This window comes from Sceloporus occidentalis, unplaced genomic scaffold, assembly GCF_023333645.1.
Source record: "Sceloporus occidentalis isolate IW3139 unplaced genomic scaffold, rSceOcc1.0.p SCAF_5, whole genome shotgun sequence".
In the NCBI taxonomy this organism is placed as follows: Eukaryota; Metazoa; Chordata; class Lepidosauria; order Squamata; family Phrynosomatidae; genus Sceloporus; species Sceloporus occidentalis.
Genome location: NW_028316985.1, coordinates 43,481,413 through 43,505,789, shown reverse-complemented (window position 1 = coordinate 43,505,789; position 24,377 = coordinate 43,481,413). Strand labels below are relative to the sequence as shown.

At 43.6% G+C, this 24,377-nt stretch overlaps 1 protein-coding gene and 1 non-coding gene across 2 annotated transcripts in view; one reads left to right on the top strand and one right to left on the bottom strand.

The window, feature by feature from the left end:
* The window catches only part of LOC149312082 (leukotriene A-4 hydrolase-like), a 30,624-nt gene extending 20,838 nt beyond the window's left edge, over positions 1-9,786 (bottom strand). The window contains exon 1 of the mRNA XM_089523925.1: positions 9,602-9,786. Coding sequence (XP_089380051.1) covers positions 9,602-9,754 — 153 coding nt within the window. The 5' untranslated portion in view covers positions 9,755-9,786. The remainder of the gene's footprint in view (positions 1-9,601) is intronic.
* A 242-nt stretch (positions 9,787-10,028) lies between these two features.
* On the top strand, positions 10,029-10,100 carry TRNAD-GUC (transfer RNA aspartic acid (anticodon GUC)). Its single transcript has one exon. It is a non-coding gene; the product is annotated as a tRNA-Asp (tRNA).
* The last annotated feature ends 14,277 nt before the right edge of the window (positions 10,101-24,377 follow it).

The following is a 24,377-nucleotide window of genomic DNA, read 5'->3' as shown; positions in this document are numbered from 1 at the left end:
ACCCTAAAGGCTAGGGACAGTCTAGGGATTCTGTTAGTGTATCGGCCACCCCGTGCATTAGCGGACTCCCTTAACGAGCTGACACAGCTGGTCGCTGAGCTGATGTTGGAGACGCCCAGGCTTCTTGTCCTGGGTGACTTCAACATCTCCCTCACGGCCAGCCATGTTCCATCCGGTGCGGCTCGGGAATTCATGGAGACCATGGCGGCCATGGGCCTGTCCCAGCTGATACAGGGTCCTACGCATTGCGCGGGTAATACTCTCGATTTGGTCTTCTGTTCGGAAGCGGAGAATCTGTGGGTGGAAATAGTTAATGTTTCCCCCCTGTCATGGACGGATCATTTCCTGGTAGAGGTGAAACTCAAGGCCTCTGCCCAGATCCCCCCCGGGGGTGGTGGACCTGTTAGGATGGTCCACCCTCGAAGGCTGATGGAACCTGAGAGGTTCCAAGAAGCCTTAGAGGGGCTCACGGTTGGAAATGACGGCGACTCTGTTGATGCCCTCACCGGTATTTGGAATACCGGACTTTCTAGGGCTATACACAGGATCGCTCCCAAGCGCCCTCTCAGGCCCGCTTCCAAACGCAAGCCCTGGTACACGGAAGATCTCCGGGCAAGGAAGCGAGCGCTGCGACGGCTAGAGTACCGTTGGCGGAAACACCTTCGCTTAGACGATAAGACTCTCCTAGACCAACTGTTAGAGGACTATGGAGAGGCAATACGAGCAACAAAGAATTCGTTCTATGGTGCTCGTATTGCGTCCGCTGAGTCGCGTCCGGCTGAGTTGTTCAGGGTAGTTAGGGAGCTAACTCAGCTCCCTCCCGCCCTGAACCAGATCCTTGAACCTTCTAAGGCCTGCTGTGACTCGTTTAACGACTTTTTTGCGGATAAAACTTCTCGTATAAGCGAAAGTCTGAACGCCGACATTAGAGCAGAACCTAGGGTAGAAGTGTCCAGAGCCTCCGTGGACTATGTTAAACTGGATCAGTTTGAGTTGGTGAGTACCGAGGATGTGGACAAGATCCTCGGAAGTGTTCGGAAAACAACCTGCTCTCTTGATCCCTGTCCCTCGTGGTTAGCGGCCCAGGGGGGACCGGCGGTAACATCATTGTTACGCCGGATAATTAATTCATCTTTGAGGGATGGGCTATTTCCATCGGATCTTAAATTGGCCATTGTAAAACCGATCCTAAAAAAGCCCTCCCTCGACCCCCTGGTACATAATAATTATCGGCCTGTTTCGCTGCTACCATTTTTGGGAAAGGTGATTGAGAGGGCGGTTGCTATCCAGCTTCAGGCGGTCTTGGATGAAACGGATTATCTGGACCCATTTCAAACTGGCTTCCGGACGGGTTACGGGGTTGAGACGGCCATGGTCGCCTTGGTCGATGATCTCCGTCTGGGCATCGACAGGGGAAGCGTGTCCCTGTTGGTGCTCTTGGACATCTCAGCGGCTTTCGATACCATAGACCATGGTATCCTTCTGGGGCGCCTGGCAGAGGTGGGAATCGGGGGCACTGTGCTCCAGTGGTTCCGGTCCTACCTCTCCGGGAGGTCCCAGATGGTGCAGCTGGGAGACGTGTGCTCCGATGAGAGACCCCTTAAAACTGGGGTCCCTCAAGGGGCCATTCTGTCTCCCATGCTATTTAACATCTACATGAAACCGCTGGGAGAGATCATCCGGAGACATGGGGCGCGGGGTTATCAGTACGCTGATGACACCCAAATTATTTTCTCTATGTCTCCGACTGATGCAGTGACTGGGGATGGCGTCTCTCCTCTCGTGGCCTGTCTAGAGTCAGTAATGGGCTGGATGAGGGAAAACCGACTCAAGCTGAATCCAGAGAAAACGGAGGTACTCGTGATAGGTTCCCCTGGTCCAGGAATGGCGGTGGTTCCACCTGTCCTGAACGGGGTCACGCTCCCTGTGAAGGACTCCGTCCGCAGTCTGGGGGTGCTTCTTGACTCGTCGCTTCACCTGACAGCTCAGGTGAATGCGACGATCAAGAGCACCTGCTATCAGCTTCGGCTGATCCGCCAGCAGCGTCCATACCTGGCCCAGAGGGACCTTGAAACTGTTGTACATGCTCTGGTAACCTCGAGATTGGATTTCTGCAACGTACTCTACATGGGGCACTCGTTGGCGGCCGAGGCGAGGCGAGGACGAGGCGGTTGCTAGCTGGTCTCGTGCATTATTTTCGGTAGAGCGCCGGCGCTTCCAGACCCGTCCCATGGATTGGTTCACGAACGCCATCTTCTGGCTTGGAATTGGGCATTGGACCCACGTCCTACTCTGGGGCATAGCCGTTATACTTGAAATCTACTGGAGACGCCAGGTAAACGCCAGCTCAAAAAAGGCTGGAGAGCAGCCAGCCAGCCCCCCCCCCTTCCATCAAAAGCAGGGAGTCTCAGAGAAGGAGGGAGTTAGCTAGCCTTGAGGTGTTCAAGGGCTTGTTCTTTTAGGGTTGCCATAAGTTGGAAATGCGATTTGAAGGTACACAGCCCAGTGGTTTGACTGTTGGGCTATGAGTCTGAAGACCAGCCATGAAACCCAATGACACACACTTTCAGCCACAGAGGCAGGCAATGACAAACCTCCTCTGAGTCACGTAGTCTTATGGCTTATAGAAAGAGAGTACTGCATTTCATCTCCTTTATAGACTGAGAGAATGTCACTTCCTTTATGCTGTTTTGATATAGGTTCCAGAAGTCCAGGGAATCCAGAACCATCCACCACCTCCTGCCATGCCAAACGCAGCTGTAGCAGTTATTGCACAGGAAGAAAGTGAAGAGAGTGACCATTAAAGGGACTCTGGAACCGTGGGACTATTTATCACCAATGTCCAGGAGAGACTGGCTCATTTAACACAATGCTTCCCAGGATGATTATAGCAGGCTTCAGTTGTGTTCACTGACACATTAAAGCACAACTCGTGTTACAAAAATTGTATATGTCATCTCATTGTGTGTGTGTGTCTCTCTCAGGGGTCAATCTGGCCTTGAAGCGGAGGCCAAGGCGGGACTCCATTGCCGCCTTCTTCACCATCGGCTCTCCAGCAACAGTGGTGGTGCAGAAGCAGTCAGGCCTGGGCGAGGCTCTCTTCCGCCCCTCCTTCCACTTGCCTGGTTGCCAGAGCGACGAGGCGGTTGCTAGCTGGTCTCGTGCATTATTTTCGGTAGAGCGCCGGCGCTTCCAGACCCGTCCCATGGATTGGTTCACGAACGCCATCTTCTGGCTTGGAATTGGGCATTGGACCCACGTCCTACTCTGGGGCATAGCCGTTATACTTGAAATCTACTGGAGACGCCAGGTAAACGCCAGCTCAAAAAAGGCTGGAGAGCAGCCAGCCAGCCCCCCCCCCCCCTTCCATCAAAAGCAGGGAGTCTCAGAGAAGGAGGGAGTTAGCTAGCCTTGAGGTGTTCAAGGGCTTGTTCTTTTAGGGTTGCCATAAGTTGGAAATGCGATTTGAAGGTACACAGCCCAGTGATTTGACTGTTGGGCTATGAGTCTGAAGACCAGCCATGAAACCCAATGACACACACTTTCAGCCACAGAGGCAGGCAATGACAAACCTCCTCTGAGTCACGTAGTCTTATGGCTTATAGAAAGAGAGTACTGCATTTCATCTCCTTTATAGACTGAGAGAATGTCACTTCCTTTATGCTGTTTTGATATAGGTTCCAGAAGTCCAGGGAATCCAGAACCATCCACCACCTCCTGCCATGCCAAACGCAGCTGTAGCAGTTATTGCACAGGAAGAAAGTGAAGAGAGTGACCATTAAAGGGACTCTGGAACCGTGGGACTATTTATCACCAATGTCCAGGAGAGACTGGCTCATTTAACACAATGCTTCCCAGGATGATTATAGCAGGCTTCAGTTGTGTTCACTGACACATTAAAGCACAACTCGTGTTACAAAAATTGTATATGTCATCTCATTGTGTGTGTGTGTCTCTCTCAGGGGTCAATCTGGCCTTGAAGCGGAGGCCAAGGCGGGACTCCATTGCCGCCTTCTTCACCATCGGCTCTCCAGCAACAGTGGTGGTGCAGAAGCAGTCAGGCCTGGGCGAGGCTCTCTTCCGCCCCTCCTTCCACTTGCGTGGTTGCCAGAGCGACGCAACTGAAGCGGAGGCCAAGGCGGGACTCCATTGCCGCCTTCTTCACCATCGGCTCTCCAGCAACAGTGGTGGTGCAGAAGCAGTCAGGCCTGGGCGAGGCTCTCTTCCGCCCCTCCTTCCACTTGCCTGGTTGCCAGAGCGACGAGGCGGTTGCTAGCTGGTCTCGTGCATTATTTTCGGTAGAGCGCCGGCGCTTCCAGACCCGTCCCATGGATTGGTTCACGAACGCCATCTTCTGGCTTGGAATTGGGCATTGGACCCACGTCCTACTCTGGGGCATAGCCGTTATACTTGAAATCTACTGGAGACGCCAGGTAAACGCCAGCTCAAAAAAGGCTGGAGAGCAGCCAGCCAGCCCCCCCCCCCTTCCATCAAAAGCAGGGAGTCTCAGAGAAGGAGGGAGTTAGCTAGCCTTGAGGTGTTCAAGGGCTTGTTCTTTTAGGGTTGCCATAAGTTGGAAATGCGATTTGAAGGTACACAGCCCAGTGGTTTGACTGTTGGGCTATGAGTCTGAAGACCAGCCATGAAACCCAATGACACACACTTTCAGCCACAGAGGCAGGCAATGACAAACCTCCTCTGAGTCACGTAGTCTTATGGCTTATAGAAAGAGAGTACTGCAATTCATCTCCTTCATAGACTGAGAGAATGTCACTTCCTTTATGCTGTTTTGATATAGGTTCCAGAAGTCCAGGGAATCCAGAACCATCCACCACCTCCTGCCATGCCAAACGCACCTGTAGCAGTTATTGCACAGGAAGAAAGTGAAGAGAGTGACCATTAAAGGGACTCTGGAACCGTGGGACTATTTATCACCAATGTCCAGGAGAGACTGGCTCATTTAACACAATGCTTCCCAGGATGATTATAGCAGGCTTCAGTTGTGTTCACTGACACATTAAAGCACAACTCGTGTTACAAAAATTGTATATGTCATCTCATTGTGTGTGTGTGTCTCTCTCAGGGGTCAATCTGGCCTTGAAGCGGAGGCCAAGGCGGGACTCCATTGCCGCCTTCTTCACCATCGGCTCTCCAGCAACAGTGCTGGTGCAGAAGCAGTCAGGCCTGGGCGAGGCTCTCTTCCGCCCCTCCTTCCACTTGCCTGGTTGCCAGAGCGACGCAACTGAAGCGGAGGCCAAGGCGGGACTCCATTGCCACCTTCTTCACCATCGGCTCTCCAGCAACAGTGGTGGTGCAGAAGCAGTCAGGCCTGGGCGAGGCTCTCTTCCGCCCCTCCTTCCACTTGCCTGGTTGCCAGAGCGACGCAACTGAAGCGGAGGCCATGGCGGGATTCCATTGCCGCCTTCTTCACCATCGGCTCTCCAGCAACAGTGGTGGCGCAGAAGCAGTCAGGCCTGGGCGAGGCTCTCTTCCGCCCCTCCTTCCACCTGCCTGGTTGCCAGAGCGACGCAACTGAAGCGGAGGCCAAGGCGGGACTCCATTGCCGCCTTCTTCACCATCGGCTCTCCAACAACAGAGGCGGCGCAGAAGCAGTCAGGCCTGGGCGAGGCTCTTTTCTGCTCTTCCTTCCACTTGCCTAGTCTCAAGACCATTGAACTCTGTCCCCAGTTTTTGTCATTACTTAAAAAGTCACAATAGATCGATTGCAGACTATTTAGGGGACTACGAGACACTGGTTAGATGGAGAGTCTTGAGGTCAATCAAGATATATATCCATCATTGTATGTTTCAGGGGAGAGATTAGATGTCTTCAACTGAGCATCAATTCAAGTTGTGCAGGGCAATGGAAGATATGGCATTAGCAGGGCAAAAGGTCATTACAGAAGAAGACGTGATAGATGTCTGATATCTATTCCGCCTTCCATTCGCCCTGCTACCCCAAAAGATCTGGAAAGCATGCCTAACCATTCGCCAAACCTTTCCCTGCTCTTATGTAATGCCAGGTCAGTGAAGAATAAGTCCCGTATCATCTATGACTTACTGATAGATCACAATGCTGACCTGGCATGTATCACAGAGACCTGGCTAGGAGCAGATAGCTCTGTAACCTGGGCTCAGGCCCTTCTGGCCGGGTACTCTGTCAATGAGCAGATAAGGGGAAGCGGGAAGGGGGGAGGCGTAGCCATAATCCATAAAAACAATCTCACTTTAACCAGGATACCTATCCGTGCATTAAACCACATTGAATGCATTTACCTTCGCTTGAAGACCAGGGAGAGTTTGGGGATTCTGTTGGTCTATCGCCCACCCCGTAACGTAACAGACTCCCTAACTGAGCTGACACAACTAGTCTCAGAGCTGATGTTGGAATCGCCTAGGCTGTTAGTCCTGGGCGACCTCAACATCCCTCTCAAGGGTGATTTGACTAATCTTACTGGTGCGGCTCGGGAATTCATGGGTTTAATGACAAACATGGGCCTCTCCCAGATAGTCTCTGAGCCCACGCATTCTGCAGGTCATACTCTTGATGTGGTCTTCTGTACCGAACAGGCATATCCATGGGCAGAAATAACTAGTATCTCCGCATTATCATGGACGGATCATTTCCTGGTTAAGGTTGGTCTGGAGACTACTATTCCTCCCTCTAGGGGTGGAGGACCAATTAAAATGGTCCGCCCTCGAAGGCTGATGGAACCCATTAGGTTCCAAGAAGCCCTAGGGGGTTCTATGGTTGGCAGTGCCAGTGACTCTGTTGAAGTTCTGGTTAATTTATGGAATAACAACATCACCAGAGCTATAGACATGATCGCTCCCAAGCGTCCTTTCCAACCCACTAAAAACCGTAACCCTTGGTACACTGAAGAGCTTAAACAAATGAAGCGGGTTGGACAACGACTAGAGAAGCGTTGGCTGAAACATCAACTCATATCTGATAAGATACTTCATAGGACTTTTCTTAGGTCCTATCAAATGGCGATAGATGCAGCCAAAAAATCTTTCTACTCTGCATCTATCGCATCTGTGAAATCTCGTCCAGCTGAGCTGTTCAGGGTGGTAAGGAGTTTAACACAACTGCCTCCCACCCAGAACCCTCTATTAGAGTCAACCATAGCTTACTGTAATGCTTTTAATGATTATTTCACAGATAAAATCTCTCAGATAAGAGCTGATTTAGATGCCAACTTTAAGTCAGAAGCAATGAGAGAGGCATCCAACGCCTCCGCCATTACTGTTAGACTGGATCAATTTGAGTCGGTAAGTACTGAGGACGTGGACAAGCTCCTTAGTAGTCTGAAAAAAACGACTTGCCCTCTTGACCCTTGCCCATCCTGGCTGGCTGTCCAGGGGGGTGATATAGTCAAGCTGATGCTGAAAAATATAATCAATGCATCCTTCAGGGAGGGTACCCTGCCTTCTTGTCTTAAGGAGGCAGTGGTCAGACCACTCTTAAAAAAGCCCTCCCTGGACCCTCTGGATAGAAATAACTATAGGCCAGTCTCGTTGTTGCCATTCTTGAGCAAGGTGATCGAGAGGGCGGTCGCCAATCAACTACAGGCAGTCTTGGATGAAGCTGATTATCTGGACCCATTTCAAACCGGATTCAGGGCAGGATACGGAGTTGAGACGGCCTTGGTCGCCTTAGTTGATGATCTCCGTCTAGGCATTGACAGGGGAAGTGTGACCCTGCTGGTGCTCTTAGACCTCTCAGCGGCCTTCGATACCATCGACCATGGTATCCTTCTAGAACGCCTGAGAGTGTTAGGTATCGGAGGCACTGTTCTACAGTGGTTCCGGTCCTACCTCTCAGGCAGATTCCAGATGGTGGCGCTAGGAGACAGTTGCTCTTCTAAAAGAGAGATAAAATTTGGTGTACCCCAGGGCGCAATATTGTCTCCTATGCTGTTTAACATTTACATGAAGCCGCTAGGAAAAATCATCCGGAGACATGGGGCAGGATGTTATCAGTACGCTGATGACACCCAAATATATTTCTCTATGTCTCAGACTGATGCAGTGACTAAGGATGGCATCTCTCCTCTGAATGCCTGTCTTGGGGCGGTAATGGACTGGATGAGGGAAAACCAACTCAAGCTGAATCCAGGTAAGACGGAGGTACTTGTTATAGGAAACCCAAGCCCAGGTATGGAATTATGTCAGCCAGTTCTGGATGGGGTCACACTTCCCCTGAAAGACTCTGTCCGCAGCTTAGGGGTGCTCCTTGACTCGTCGCTTCACCTGACAGCTCAGGTAGATGCGACAGTCAGGAGCACTTGTTATCAGCTTCGGCTGATACGCCAGCTGCGCCCCTTCCTGGAGCAGGGAGGCCTTGAAACAGTTGTACATGTGCTGGACACCTCTCGATTGGACTTCTGTAATGCGCTGTATATGGGGCTACCCTTGTGCCAAGTTCAGAAACTTCAACTTGTACAAAATATGTCAGCCAGGTTAATTACAGGTACTCGTCGTACCGATCACATAACACCAGTTTTGAAATCCCTTCACTGGCTGCCAATTAGTTTCCGGGCAAGGTACAAGGTGTTGGTGATTACCTTCAAAGCCCTACATGGCTTGGGTCCAGAATACTTAAGAGACCGCCTACTTCCATACTGTCCGTCCCGCACTCTAAGGTCCTCGGGGAAGAATCTACTTCAGCCAATAAAATCTAGGCTAACTTCAGTCACCCAGAGGGCCTTTTCCATCGCAGCTCCGAAGCTATGGAATGACCTGCCGAAGGAGATCCGTGACATTTCTACTCTTACAGCCTTTAAGAAGGCTCTTAAAACGGATCTCTTCCAGCAGGCCTTCCCTACCTAGTTCTACTCCCCATTTACTGTGACTTATGTCACTCTGTCCACCAATTCTTCTCTTGAATTTAATGAGAAGAATTAAATTAAAATTAATTAAAATAAAATCCTTGCCTCAAGAAGAAGAGCCCTCCCTCCATGACATCATCATCAGACCTGGGAGGGAGTGAAAAAGAGAGGCCCAACTTCCATCAGGCCTAACTGTGAATGTACTCACTTCGCTCTCTGTAATTTTATTGTATTTTATTTATTTATTGTATTTTATTTTATTATCTTTATTTTTACTGTTGTAACCCGCCTGGATTCCTTGTGATTGGGCGGGCTATAAATAAATCATTATTATTATTATTATATTATTATTGCTGGGATGGGATGGGTGCCACAATAAATTACAATTCCCAGGATTCCCTAGCACTGAGCCAGAGCAGTTAAAGCAGTCTCAAACTAGAGTATTCCTGCAGTGTGTTTTGGACCAATGATGCTAGGGAAGGTCATAGGTCTGAATTTGCAAGAGAACAGGGGGTTTGGAGATGTCAAGGGAGGCCCACAGGGAACCATTGGGGAATCCCTTTCTCATAGGGAATCATTGGGGAAGACTTGCTGAGAGTGTGACTCGCCCAAGGTTTAGGCTGGAGCTGGGATTCGAACCTAGTCCTCCAGAGCCGCAGTCCAGCGCCTAAACCACTGCGCCACGGGGGCTCGGGGGGGGGAGGGGGCTCCTCAGGCGCCCAGATATATGACCACTCGGCGTCACCCCCCAGCCTTCCCTGCATTACCAGGGCTTTCAGGCGGTCCTGCTCCGCCCTGACGGTGAGGGCCGCCGTGCCCCGCAGCGCCTTGGCCTCGAAGTCCACCCGGCAGCGGAGACGGAGGTGGTGGGCGCGGCAGGAATCCGGCGCCGCGAAAGAGCTCGGGTCTCCCTCAGCCATGACTCCGCTCCCAAGTCGCCGGCGGAGGCTGCGTTCGCTGAAGCCAAGCGAGCGCCTAGAGAGGCAGAAGGCCACGCCTCAGGAGGAGGTTCCTGGACAGGGAGCCTGGGAAGTGTAGTTCTTCCGATGGAAAGAGCTCTGGAAATGATAGGGATAGAGACTACGACTCCCAGGGGCCTCCGCGGGAGAAAAAGGACTCAGCGGATTGGTCAGTGGATTGAAGTCTCAGGGAAGGATTTTAAAGGCAGTAAGGAGAAAGGCTGCACCCAGCAGCTCCTCGTTAGTATAGTGGTGAGTATCCCCGCCTGTCACGCGGGAGACCGGGGTTCGATTCCCCGACGGGGAGAAAGCAAGACTTTTGTCGCCTCCAAGGACCGAGACACAAAATACAGATCGCATCATATATGCCCTTAACAGGAAAAGGGGGAACCATTAGCACCAGCAGAGCAGCTCTTTTTATGGATTGTTTATATATATATATACATATATATACACACACACATACACACACACACACAGTTGCCCCCCCATGGACCTTTACAAAGCCATTTTAAAAATATATAGTTAAATATGTATGTGTGTGTATGTATATATATATATAAACAATACATAAAACAATTGCTCCCCTTGGTCCTTACAAAACCATTTCTAAATATATAGTTAAATATATATATTTCTGTATGTGTGTGTGTGTGTGTGTGTGTATATATATATATCAATACATAAAAACAGTTGCTCCCTTTGGTCCTTACAAAACCATTTTTAAATATGTAATTACACACACATATATACATACACACAGACACACACACACAATACATAAAACAGTTGCTCTCCTTGTACTGATGGAGACCTTAGAAAACCATTTTACATACATTTTGAGAGAGAGTTTATCTATATCTATATCTACATAATAATATAATTATACAATAATATAATATTATATAGCAATACATAAAATACATAAAAACAATACAATACATAAGAATATTTATAGCTATAGTTCCGTTTTTTTAAATGTATCATTATATTGTTTTTATGCATTGCTATGTACTGTTGTGTACTATTATATTATATAATTATATTATCATTACTGCACTTTGGTCAGTTTTTCTCTCTCGTGGGCAGAAATGTCTGCAGGGCTAGCCATGTGGGCCTTAGAGTAAAGTGCAGCATCATCCAAAATCCACAAAACAGTGATACCTTCATGGGACCAACCCAAATGCACAATATACATGTTGCAAGCTTTCAAAGCTCCACTGGCTTCTTCTTGGGGTTTAAAATCATACAGGAGAAAGAATATGTGCATTTGTGTGTGTATATTTATATATGATTATTCTCTCTCTCCTGTATGATTTTAAACCCCTTTGCCTGATGAAGAAGTCAGTTGTGTGTATGTATTATATATATATATATATATATATATATATACGTGTGTGTGTGTGGTGGCATATAATATTGATGACGTTAGCCATAAGCCTGCATTTGGTGAAGATGTTGTGGTTGTTGTCTTCAGTTCAGATACTACGATATTCATGCCGGTGGACCCTTCCTCCTTCTGGACATGTGGATACTGGGAGATTCAGTCCATGCAAGAAATTTTAAACTTCATTTGCAAGACAAAAAGCAACTGCCTTTTGAGGTCCAGTTTGTCTCAATGGGCAGCCATAAGAAACCGGAAGTACCTGAGGATTTAGTGAAAATATGTTTTACACGTACATCTAGGTTAAACAGTCGGCCTTTCTTATACACGGATTTTTTATTCAAGCATCCTCGGTTTGAAAATGTCCCCCAAAAGTATAAATTTCAAATATCAAACTTTCATTTCCCCTTTTTTATAAGGGACACCATTTTGCCATGTCATTATATTCAATGGGACTTGAGCATCCATGGATTTTGTTATCCACGGGATCTTGGCACCAAACCCCAGCATATAACAAGACTCCACTGTATTCATAACCTTTGCTAGATTCTTCTTTTAAATATCCAAAAGACTTTTTTAACTGGTTAAAAAACATATGTTGTTGTTGCTGTCGTCTGCCTCCAAGAGCAGGGTGACCAGATGTCCTCACCACAAAGGAGGACAAGGCACCGCAAAGTGGAGGACATTTGGGATTCGTCCCAAACAGGTTGCACAAAGCAAAGACACCCCCCCCCCCAGACTTAATCTTTTATAGGAGGTTTGATAACATTAACATGAAAAAAGGTGTTGACATCTCAGGTGTCTTGTAAACACTTTCAGCAGTTACAAGGAAAGCACAACAGAAACTTATCTATGTTGCAGAAACCTCTAGCCTGGTGATGTTTAGCAAGCTTGCTTAAGCAAGCGCTCTTTGGCATAAACAGAAAAGCAGAACATTACTTGTTAACTTTTGCAAGAGTCATTTAGCTGAAGCCCCATGTAGCTTTAATAGGGTTGCCATAATTGTCCACTTTTACCAGGGACAAAATGTGGAACAAATTCAAGACCAAACTGTAGGACAACTGCAGGACAAAACTCAGCCCAAAATGTAGGACATTGAAGAAAAATGGTGGACCTTAAATGTCCTACATTTTGAGCTGAGTTTTGTCCTGCAGTTGCCCTACAGTTTGGTCTTGAATTTGTCCTACATTTTGTCCCTGGTAAAAGTGGACAATTATGGCAGCCCTTACCCTAAATTGCAGTCATAGACAATCGTAGTCAAAGCAGTACAAACCTTCAATTTTCCCTTATCAAAAGCACTCGTATAAATAAAAAAATTCATGCTTCTTAGCCCTGCTCAAAATGTAGGACATTCAAGAAAAATGTAAGGTATAACCAAATAAAAGTTAAAAAGACGGAAGCCGCAAGCTAGGTGTATCTTATTTATTTATTTATTTTCACATTAACACTCTCATAAATATATTTATTTTATTTTGTTTTTTGCTTCTTAGCCGTACTCAAAATGGAGGACAATTTTTGGAATTCTCCCTGGATAGAAGGCTGAAATGTAGGACGTGTCCTGGGAAAGGAGGACATCTGGTCACCTTGTACAAGTGTCATAGGGTTTTCTTGGCAGGTTTCTTCATAAGGTTTGTCATTTTCATTCTCTGAGGCTGAGAGAGTGTGACTTGACCAGGGTCACCCCATGGGTTTTCTATGCTTGAGTGGGGATTTGAACCCTGGTCACCAGAATCATAGGAGTTTATCAGACAGTTTATCCTGTTCAGAAATGGGCTTTAAATTGGGAAAATCCTGCAAAAGCGAGATCTTTTTCAGACAACATCGGTGGACATCCCGCACAGAAAGTATCCATATCCTGCAAAAGTGGGATTGTTTTCAGACAATGTTGGGGGCACAGGGCATTAATCTGACATTAATCAGCTCAGAAAGTAGAAAAAATTGGCCGCTATTCACTTTCAGGATGTGTCTGAAAACAATCCTGCTTTTGCGGGATTTTTCCAGGATTTAAATCCCATTTCTGCACAGGATTTAGGCACTTAGCCTCCATGTGATAAACTCCATAGTCCAACTCTCAAACCACTGATAAACAGTAATGAATGGGATACAACTGTTTTCTAAAAACTCAGATTTTTTAAAGTATTATCATGCGTCTTAATGAAAATTTTAGTTAGCTAGTTATATTTTAACCATCCAAAGGCCTGGCAATCTAATGAAAATGAATTAATTAATGATTCCAGCTATCAGCTTTGTGTCAGTTGTTTTGATGGAGTGGTTTAGAGATCTTTAAGGCAGAGCCCTCGAATTTCTGGCCTTTGGTAAATTGCTCACAGAGCTTGGAAAATTTGCTTTTTTTGGATTACAAAGCCCACCATCCTGCCATGCAGGAACTCAAAAGCAAAGCGTCCATCCCCAACAGATGGGTGTCCAGCATCTGTTTAAAAACATCCAAAGAAGGAGACTCCACAAAAGTAATTATTCCATCAGTACCAAGTTATTGACACAAACATGTATCTTTGCATGAGCCCCATTCTCTTTTGTGGGTTTTGTTTCTACAGTATGTCCATTTCAATGGTTATGACTTTTTATTCCTCTGAAGCAAATAGGCTGAAAGGAAGCCTAAAAGTATCAGATCCATTGCTTCCTAAATCTGGTTTTGCAGCATAAGCATAAGATTATTTTTCTCTCAACATCCCTCCTGGCCCTCCAGGGCTGCATCTGCACTGCAGAAATAATCCAGTTTGACACCACTTTAACTGCTGTGGCTTAATGGCATGGAAATCTGGGAGTTATAATTTGTTGTGGCACCACAGCTCTCTGACAGGGAAGGCCAAATATCTCACAAAACTACGATTCCCAGGATTCCATAACACTGAGCCATGGCAGTTAAAGTGGTGTCAAACTGGATTATTTCGACAGTGCAGGTGCAGCCAAGGTTATGCTCCTTGAGGCTATAAGAAATTATTCTTTATTTCCATGATCACTTCTTTCAATCCTAACAAATTAATGTTTCTTTGTCACTTTAGCTGTATATTAAGAGCACTGTACCCAGGGTAAGTTCTTTATTTAACTTTGCTCTCTAAAGCATACTGTCCACATTTTTCTGTGTTAAAACCACTGGTTTTTAGTTCCTTTTTAGTTCAGAGCTGTTTTATAAATATAACCCTCATTTCCTTTTTTGTGTCATGCTTGTGTCATGTCGAATTTGCCTGCACCTTTACATTAAAATATATGCTGATATTTTATCAGTATAGATTGCGTACTGATACACACACACACACATACACATACACACACATACATATATATATACACACAGAGAGATATACACACACATAAAAGCAAAGATAACCATGTTTAGTTTAACGCTTTTATTAGGTAAACGATGTGACTTCTGAGTTGGTCTAATAAAATTCTTACACAAATATTGATTTTTGAACTTCTTTTTTTTAACAGGACACCATCGGTTCAAGGAGAAATGCATATACAAGGGAGTTTGAACCAGCCCCCTGTGATACCAAAATCCGTGGATGCTCAAATTCCATTAAATAAAATGGCATAGTAAAATAGTGTCCCTTACATAAAATAGCAAAACCAAGGCTTGCATTTTGGAATTTATATATTTTGCAAAACATTTTCAAGCTGTGGATGCTTGAGTCCATGGATAAAGAATCCATGGAAATGGAAGGCCGATTGTATATGGTCAGTTTCCATTTATTCACCCTTATTGTGAAAAGGGCTTGGAGCTGATCACTAGTCAGTGCAAAGGTCATGCCGCACGTACACCACGGGTAATTCCATTTGGTTGTATTTTTTTCCAATAGTTATAATCTCAACTTGACCTCTTTTCTGGATATGTGAAGGAGTACCTTTGATATACTATTTCTAGAACCCCTCAAGGAAGCAGGAAAGACAGTAAATTAACAAGGTCTGTGTCACTTTAGCTAGTTCTTCTCCTTCCTCTGTTCATTTACAACCAGTCTTTCCCTCAATATTGCAGTATTGGCAACATAATATTATGATGTCAGCTTGCAGCAGGCTTAGGCACCATCCAGATGTTGTGGGGTTGGATGGAGGCACCTCACCTGCTTTTGCAACCCCCAAATATGCTGCAGTGGCAGCAGGATTTTAAAAACACTGTCTTTCTTTATTTAAAACACACACACACACCTACACCTACAAGCAGAATCACAGGGGTATAGTATACAGGCACAGCCAAATCTTCTAGCATTGCAGAGAGAGAAAAATACTGAAAACCATTCACACTTAGGAATTTATCACACGGGACTGATCCTGTGCGGAAACTCGATTTAAAGTAAAAAAGCAGGTTGTTTTTTACACAATGTTAGAATAAACATGCAAAAAGGGGTAGTTTTTCACACAACATTTGCGTCAATGAGAAAAAACATGACATTAATCCAAACACAAAGTTGACAAAACCCATTCCTTTTTACTTTTGGGAACTTCCGAAAGTGTGTTTTGTCGACTTTGCATTCGGATTAATGTTGTGTTATTTCTCATTGATGCCAACACGTCTGAAAAACAACCTGCAAAAGTGGATGTGGATATTAAAATCCTGTTTTTGCATGGGATTTAACTAATTTGCCTCCAATTTGCCTCCATGTGATAAAGTCCCCAGAACTCATATCTGCTGTGTTCACGTTCCCATGATAACTTTCCCTGTCCTCTTTCTTTGGATAACTAAACTGTTTCTGAAATTTTAAGTAACTGGGGTGCTAAAAATTTGTGGGCTGAAAGAAAATTTCACGAGGGAAAATAATATTTTTAAAAACTTGCTGCCTCAACAAACTACAATTCCCAGAATTCCATAGCATGCAGCCGTGACAGTTTAAGTGGTACCAAATAGGATTATTTCTACAGTGCGGATAGTCTCCATAAATCAGAAATGACGAAGACACTTAACAAGAAACAGCAATCATTCTCTTTAAATTTTAAGGTGGCCTGGAGCAATATGAAAATGGAAAATAGTGGCTGCATCTACACTATAGAGTTAATATAGTTTTATACCTCTTTAAGTGCTGTAGCTCCATCCTTTGAAATCCTGGGATTTGTAGTTTTTCACGGTCCTTAGTCTTCTCTGCCAAAGTGTGCTGATGCCTCACAAAACTACAAATCTCAGAATCCTGTCGGACAGAGCCATGATAGTTAAAGTTGTGCCAAACCACTTAGATGCACCTTCAATGGCAAAAGGTTATTACTCCAAAGATCCTCTAGCTAGCAGGTCACTGGCCATTATATCTGGACGTTTCCAACAGATACAGTTCAAAAAGTAAAGTAATTTTTCATAGCTTTGCCTTGCCCATCCTTTCTCAGGTTGCCTTTGCAAAAGGTAGTAGACAGTATCAAAGCTAAGAGGTCTGGCCATTCTCTATTACGTTGGTGCCTGTGCATGATGCACAATCCATTGGTATACAGAGCACTTGGTAGATCAGTGACATTTTTCATAATACCAAACAAAATTGGTTTGGGCAACTAAAAAGTTATTAGTAAAAAAAAGTACATATTGGATTTAATTCTTTTGAGTCAGGAATTCTTAAAGAAAGTTTGGAATCTGATGGGTTTTCAGAACTTGTAAATATAGAAGGGAAAGTTTTTTGGGGGGGTTCGGAAAATAATTGGAATAATCGGGAAATGTGCCATGCAGTAAGATTGTTTCTCCTTCAGTCCTTTAGGGGGAGGATTAAACCAAACTTTCAGGAGAAAATCAAAATGAATGCATTCATTTCCTTTTGGTGAGCTACAGAGCCATAAAATCATACAGCAAGAAGTGAATGACAGGAAACCAAGCAAAAAAGGGAGGTAGAGATTCTTATTAACAGAAATATCAAAGGAACCAAAAGTGGCTGCAGAGTTTTCTAACAAAACAAAAATTACCTTCTGTGGTGCCATAGAAAAGGACTTTCCCCAGTTAAGCGTTCGGTTGCAATGCCAAACCAGCTGGACTAAATTTAGAGTTTGGTCTTCTGGGCTGATTTTCCAAGTCAGTTAAAAATTACTTTCTGTACTGGAAGCTGGAGACAGTAAGAATAGAATCTGGCTACCGTGGAAAGTACAATTATTACTGTTACTTGTGCTAGAATTTAAAAACCATATGGGCAGACGATTAGAAGAACTAAACTTTTAACATTAATAATATATTAAGCTTTTAGTATCTCTGGATAGGTCATTAGTATACAAGTCTAATTTTCAGCTCAGATTCATTTCATGTCCATCCATCTGTGTCTGAAGTGAATAATTTGATTATTATATAGGTTTTTATTGCCTGTTCTTTACTTGTGTCTCACCAGGAATATGCAGAATAACATCAACAGAAAGAATGAACAAAAAACAAGAAACTACACAACACAAACGGCCCTGTCTCAGTGGTAGGGAATCCTGGAAATGGTAGTTTATTGTTGCACTAAAACTCTCTGACAGAGAAGGCTAAATGTTTCACAAAACCGTATTTCCCAGAAGGACAGTTAAATCACTCTCAAACTAGATTATTTCTGCAGTGTGTTTTGCCTATTAACTTCCTTGCAGTTTGTTGTTTGAACTGAAAACTGCTTCACCCAGTCTGCTGCCACCATCACAAAAGACAGATTCCCTGCTTTTATTCCTGTTTCTACACTAGAATCAAACTAGATAATACACTTATCGTGTTTTTGAAAGAGGGGCTCCCTCAAGTGGTGAAATATATGCATTTGTTCTAGCAGGTCCTTTTCTTTACCTCTGTATTAGGCATTTAGCATGCTGTGTATTGCACTTGTTCATTAGAAAGCAGATATGGGCCTGTTTTGCAAGTTTGATTGCCAAGGCATGCACCTCTGGGGAAATCCCACTGTAGGGGGGAAAATAGATTTAATTCAGAAAATATGCATTCTCTTGAACATCTAATAAACCATGTTAATTTGCAGTGAGAATAAGCCAGCTAAGCACTGCATGAGCTGAACTGCTGCTGGATCAAATGCTTTGCAAGATCTGACTGGTTGTCTAAATTTATTAAAATCAGCCAGGTTAGTTTTGCAAGATGTTATTTGAATGTCAGTGACTGCTCCATTATTTATGTCCTGAATTAAACTGAAATCCATAAGCAGGCAGTCCAAAGTAAAACAAAAACAAGCTGATATTTGAAGGAAACCAATGTGCTAATAGTGAGCAAAGCATTAGTTTAAGATAGCCTTCCCAAACCTTGTGCCCTTCAGGTGTTTTAGACTGCAATTCTCAGTATTCCCAACCATATGGCTTGCTTCAGGGATTACAGGAATTGTAGTCCAACATATCTAGAGGGTGACATATTGAGTAATGTTGTTTTATGGTTTTGTTTCTTGAATAGTCATGGTTCCTGTTAGTGCTTATTTTGCCTACTCAACATTTCCTACTCAACCTTTACTTCAAGAAATCCTTGTCCCTCGCCCAGTGGAGACTACTCTTCTTTGGCAAAATGTCTTTACTCATAACAGATATAGACATAGCATCTTCTAGATGTTTTTATTCTGCATCTCTAAGGCTTCATCTGCACTGCAGTGCAGAAATAATCCAGTTTGACACCACATTAACTGCCGTGGCTCAATGCTATGGAATTCTGGGAAGTGTAGTTTGTTGCGGCACCTGCGGATTGTTGCGGATTATTTCTGAAATGTGGATCCAGCCCAGATTTCTCCTCTCAGCCCCATCTTACCCCACCCCTGCCCTTCATCTTGTTTTTATCTCATAGCTACAACATACTGATGTAAAATTACAAACAATCTCTTAATATTATGAGTCAGGGAGAAAAAGCACTCCTCAACTTTTGATGTGCCTCCACTTAAAACAATTAAGCTCTATTGCATTAAAGGAACAATCCAGAGATTTCTGCCTAGCAGCAGCAACATGATATGTATGAAATTCAGACAAGGCCTTTTTTTCTTTGAAAGCTTAATAAAGGCAATATGCCTCTCTCCTAGAAGAGTAAGTTAATTATCACAAACATTGGCACCATTGAAGGAACCTAAATGGGGCAACACACTTAAGTGCTAATACACTACAGTACATATTTTCCAGCATCTGAAATATGTCTCAGGAAGCAATTCTGATGGGCAGGCAGACATTTAATTGCTACACTGGGACTGGTGTGCCAGACAAGCATCATGCTGCTTGCTTGTCAAAGTCTATGATGAAGAAATACCAAGGGTAAAAATTGTATTTAAAAAGTCTGGACAGCACCACTTCCTGATCTTTGATTAAATTGTATTTATTTAAAATGAAAGATTCTCAAGGCTTAGATGGTGGGATCCATTAAAGTGAATATAATCGGTTTGCTCTATCAGATTTCACTGTCCCTTAAGGGCTGGGGGGGGGGGGGGGCAGATGTGTATTTCCCAAAGGTAGCAAGACATCCAGTCAGAAGTTAATACGCTATACAAATAAAACACTTAAGAATATTCTCCCAGTGAGGTCACTTGATTCACCAAAAACTGTAACACCTTCAGAGAGAGTAAATTGGCTCCTGCTGTGGAACAGCTGTCTCACCTTTTCAAGTGTCAGCAACACTGGGCGACATTTTAAAACATATTTTAAATATGAAAATTTTAAAAATTAATAAAAATCTGTGAAACATTATTACGACTAGCCATAGTTTGTCTTCATTCATACATCATGCTAACAGTGCTAATAATGGAAACAATTTTCTCATCATAGCCATTTTTCAGCAGGAAAAAGGAGACACAATTTCCCGATCTTTGATTAAATTGTATTTATTTAAAAGGAAAGATTCTGAAGGCTTAGATGGTGGGATCCATTAGTGTGAATAGAATCTGTTTGCTGTATCAGATTTCACTGTCCATTAAGGGTTGGGGGGGGGGCAGATGTGTATTTCCCAAAGGTAGCACGATATCCACAGTTTGTCTTTATTCATACATCAAGCCAATCATACAAGCAATTGTCTCATCATAGCCATAATCCAGGAGGAAAGAAAAGACAGGGAGTGTGTTGTCTGTCATGTGCTTCTTGAGTTGCCCTTTTTGGATGATGCAGGCTCCAGACCAGGATCAGGAAGACTCGATGGTGATCTGGCCAACCAGAAGAGTCAAAGACCAGCTGTTTGCCACAGAGCTTCTAGGAAACACAGTGGCAACAGCTGGGAGATTGGATGACCTGCTCACACTGTACCTGCCTCTGTCATTGCATCTGGTGGGAAGATCCCTGTCATGGCCCGTGATGTCAGATGGGACACCTGGCCACATGGGTCCATGACATGGCAGCATGTGGTCATGTAAACACCCACCCATCACTGTGCTGACCCAAGTCAGGATAGCATGAGTTTGGCCTGTTTCCTTAGGGTCCAGATTCAATTTCACAAATTAAACTATAATTTAGCACAGGTGAGGGAACTGTTGGGGATAGTTATATGTCCTTTGCAGCAATCCATGAACCAAGTGATATTTTCCCAAGTTCAGGTAGCACCATCTATGGGTCAGGTCAGGTGGCATCTATGAGCATTGGTAACCTCAATAAAGAACTGGATGGAGGTTTTCAAAGTCTTGCTTTGGTCTGGAATCCAACTTTACTTTCTCCCCACATAGGGAAGGAGAAGGAGGAAAGAAATGTTTTCATACAGTACCTGCCAGTGGAAAGCTATTGGAAAGTAGCAGCCTTTGCTCTTGCTTTCTCTGTGCTGTGTGGGGAAGGGGAAAAGATGTCTAAAATGGTCTCAAATGGCATATCCAAACATCATCACAGAGTGTGTGCTATCACCACAAATAGCTCTCCTCCCTGTTAAAAAGGACAGTGGAGCAAGAGAAGGAACTTGTTGTGGGGATTATAATCATTTTCAATGTATGGTGACACCAAGATATGACTTCTCAGGGGTCATTCACATGTTGTTGTTTTAGCTTGACTGTGCAAATAATCTCACTCAACCACGTTTGTTATTCACACCATGGAACCGGATCTATGCACATCTCTGCAAGTTCGATTGCTCACATGTGTTGGCAATTGAATAAAGATGGAGTCAATGATGCAGATGTATTTAAAGATATACAGTTTTATTTCAGTTTATCCTGGGTCTATTTGCATTGGTTATTCCTAGAGCCGAGAATCTGAATCCTAGAAAAACTTGGGGGGGGGGGGGATCTGACATTGATTATCCTGGGTTAAATGAGTGTTTTGACAGCCCACCTTTAATTGGATGGATTTCAACAACAAAGATACAACCCTGATTCGACCAGGATTGTTTTCACTGTCTGAGTCTCAGTCTCTATGCACTAAATTAAGATGGTGGAGCTGGTGCCTCCCTTGGCATCAATTTAAGGTTGTGTTCAGAAGGGAGGTTTATGGAGCACTCTAGAATATTTCTTGGAAATTATCAGAGACGTTTGTGTTTGAGGTGGAACTGCATCATGCAAATATCAAGTGATTTTAAAAAAAAATCACATACAGTCTATTTTACATTTTTGAGATGTCTTACAACAGAACTGGGCAGACTTGTAAGCTCTGTTTTTGGGAGGGGGGTTACTGGGATTTTTAGATCCATTAACCAAAGCCAAATGCAAAAACCAGCAGTATAATAAAAAGTGGGGGAGTCATACTGTTGTTATTTTTAAAGAATTGCCAATTAAAAATACTGGCAGATCTACTGCGAATCATCCAGAGATTTATCAGTGGATGAATATGTATTTTCTATCCACCTCATATTGCAATATTAATGCTATTAAGCAAATAATTATTATTTGTGAGATATTAAGAGATTTTATTCATATGAAAAGGACCCTTTTCCCAATGGACTAATTTGTTGCAGTAAAGAGAACTGAAATTCTTGTGGCAATTGAAAGACTAATTAATTTACTATGGTATGAACCCTAGTGAATTACAGCCTGTATCATCAGATGCAGATGAATTCTCCAGCAGACCTTGTTTGCATCTTAAGTACTGTATCACTGATTTTATAATTATCTTTGATGAAAATCATACACATACCCACAGATTACTTTAAGTAAACAGTTATTGAAATCAGTATTTACAGCTGATGTACTTACAGCAAAGGCCTTTGATGTCTGAATGTTGAAAAGAGAGCCCCAATCCCAGGCTCTGATGTTAATTTAAAGGGCTTTATGTTTTACATATAATGAATTTTGAGCACCAGAACAAGCACAAAATAATGTTATTATTACCGACATTACTGTTGCTATTGAAAAGAATCGCATTTATTTCACGCTGGAACAAATTCTGGACTTTCACTATGCAAAGGGATTTGAGGCTAGAATGATGAATAAAAGATTCCCATTGTTTACATGTTCTTTTGTGCATTTCAATTCGGGAACTTCACGTACATGCTTGTTTAGTGAGGTCTCTGTGCGCATGGACAGGCATGCACCCCCTCCCTAAGGAAGCTATGACAGAAGGTCTGTGCAAATGTGCTTCCTTTTCCTTTTACTCCCCAACTTTAAGGTCAGAGGATCTGGAAAATCTTCCTCCACCCTGTGATTTGAACTGATGATTGCAATAGTGCCACTGTTCCTGTAGCCCCGCACCCTACCTCCTCCACTCCACTTTCCTTCTCCACCCTTTCCTTTTCTTACTCTATACGTTAACTCTTTAAAAACCAGCAATCTACTATTCCATATGGATGCAATGACAGAGAAAAGGGGTGAGTGGGATAAACAACTTGTTATATACTTAGAATACATTTTGATGAACCTAAAAAAAAGACACCCCAGAATTGTTATATTAAAAGAAACTGCATCATTCTCTGAGGTTCCACAGAACTCTGATCCATATGCTCTTATTTTGTGTTTTACATGCATAGAAGGACAGTCATAGTAACACATAGATCTCTTTTTGAACTTATGCTGACTATGAGTCTGGAAACCAGGGTTCAAATCCTGGCTCAGCCATATAAACCCACTGGGTGACCCTAGGCAAGTCACATTCTCTCAGCCTCAGAGGATGGGAATGGCAACCCCACTCTGAAGAAACTCCCCCCCCCCCAAAAAAAAAAAATGATAGCTTTGCTTTAGGGTTGACATAAGTTAGAAATAACTTGAAGGTATACAACAACAAGGTGAAAATTAAAGACAACTACACTAGACAACTAGAAAGAGAAGTAGACTTCTAACTAAAATGGATGGAATAATTTCTGTTATTATATTTAACCCTGTAATATCTAATGTAAAAATTAGTGATTTCACATGAGCTTAACCACTGTTTTGAAACACAGCAAAGATTTAATCTTGTACAAGTGGCACCAAACTATTTCCCACCAAACCATGATGAGTAATGGGTTTATGAGTAGATTCCCTTTCTATCATATTTCAAGCACGCTTGCTGCAATACTTGGATTTCCAAAGCAGAAGGTGACTCTGGCCTGGGCATCTACCATCTCTACTGGCATTCCTGCAAGAAAATAAAATGTGCCTAGTTAATAACGTCTTTGTTGCTGCTGTATATATAACACAACAATGTGGATTTGCCTTGCCAGAGCTTGGATAGTTACTTTTTTAAAGGAATTAATTAAATAGCTTCTTATCAGAGTGTTGAAAATTAACTCAGTGCTATTACTTCTTGTGATGCTGCAAAATTTTTTATTTTGCTTGTTTCTTTTCTATCATTATTTTTACATTTTTGAGAAAAGAAAAAACATCAAGAGTTTATGAGATAATGGCTTAAAACGTGGAAGTTTGTGTTAAGATGCCTCTGAAAATGACCTCTGAAGGTAACTTTTGACAGTAACAAGAAACGGTGACATGCTATACCATGTCACAGCAACTCCATGTTTACTTATTACATTATTTTAAAAAAGTAACTCTTTACCCACAACGATAATCTAGTTGACAGATAACTGTACTGCTTGTAACTTGTTACTTCCATGTTGCTTGCCCTGCTATTAATTCTCAAGAAATGACAAAGTATAGTTGAATTTCTGTTTGCTGGCCTACTTTTTTTGGCTCTCAACCAGCAGAGAATTTGAATGCCAACTGCAGGAAGCAGATGGTTGCTTTTTGGTCCAAAAGATTTGGGAACCTCTGTAGTTCAGGGCAACAAAAACAATTAGCTGTTGTTGTGAACATTAACAAGAGAGGGAGCTCTAACCACATTGGTAAAGAAGTGGGAAGATGCAACTGAGAGTGTCCAGTTTATCAGATTCAGACAACACAACTGGAACTCACCCTTCTTATGACTTTCAACAGGACAATTACTATTTGATAATATAAGCTACTAAGGAGA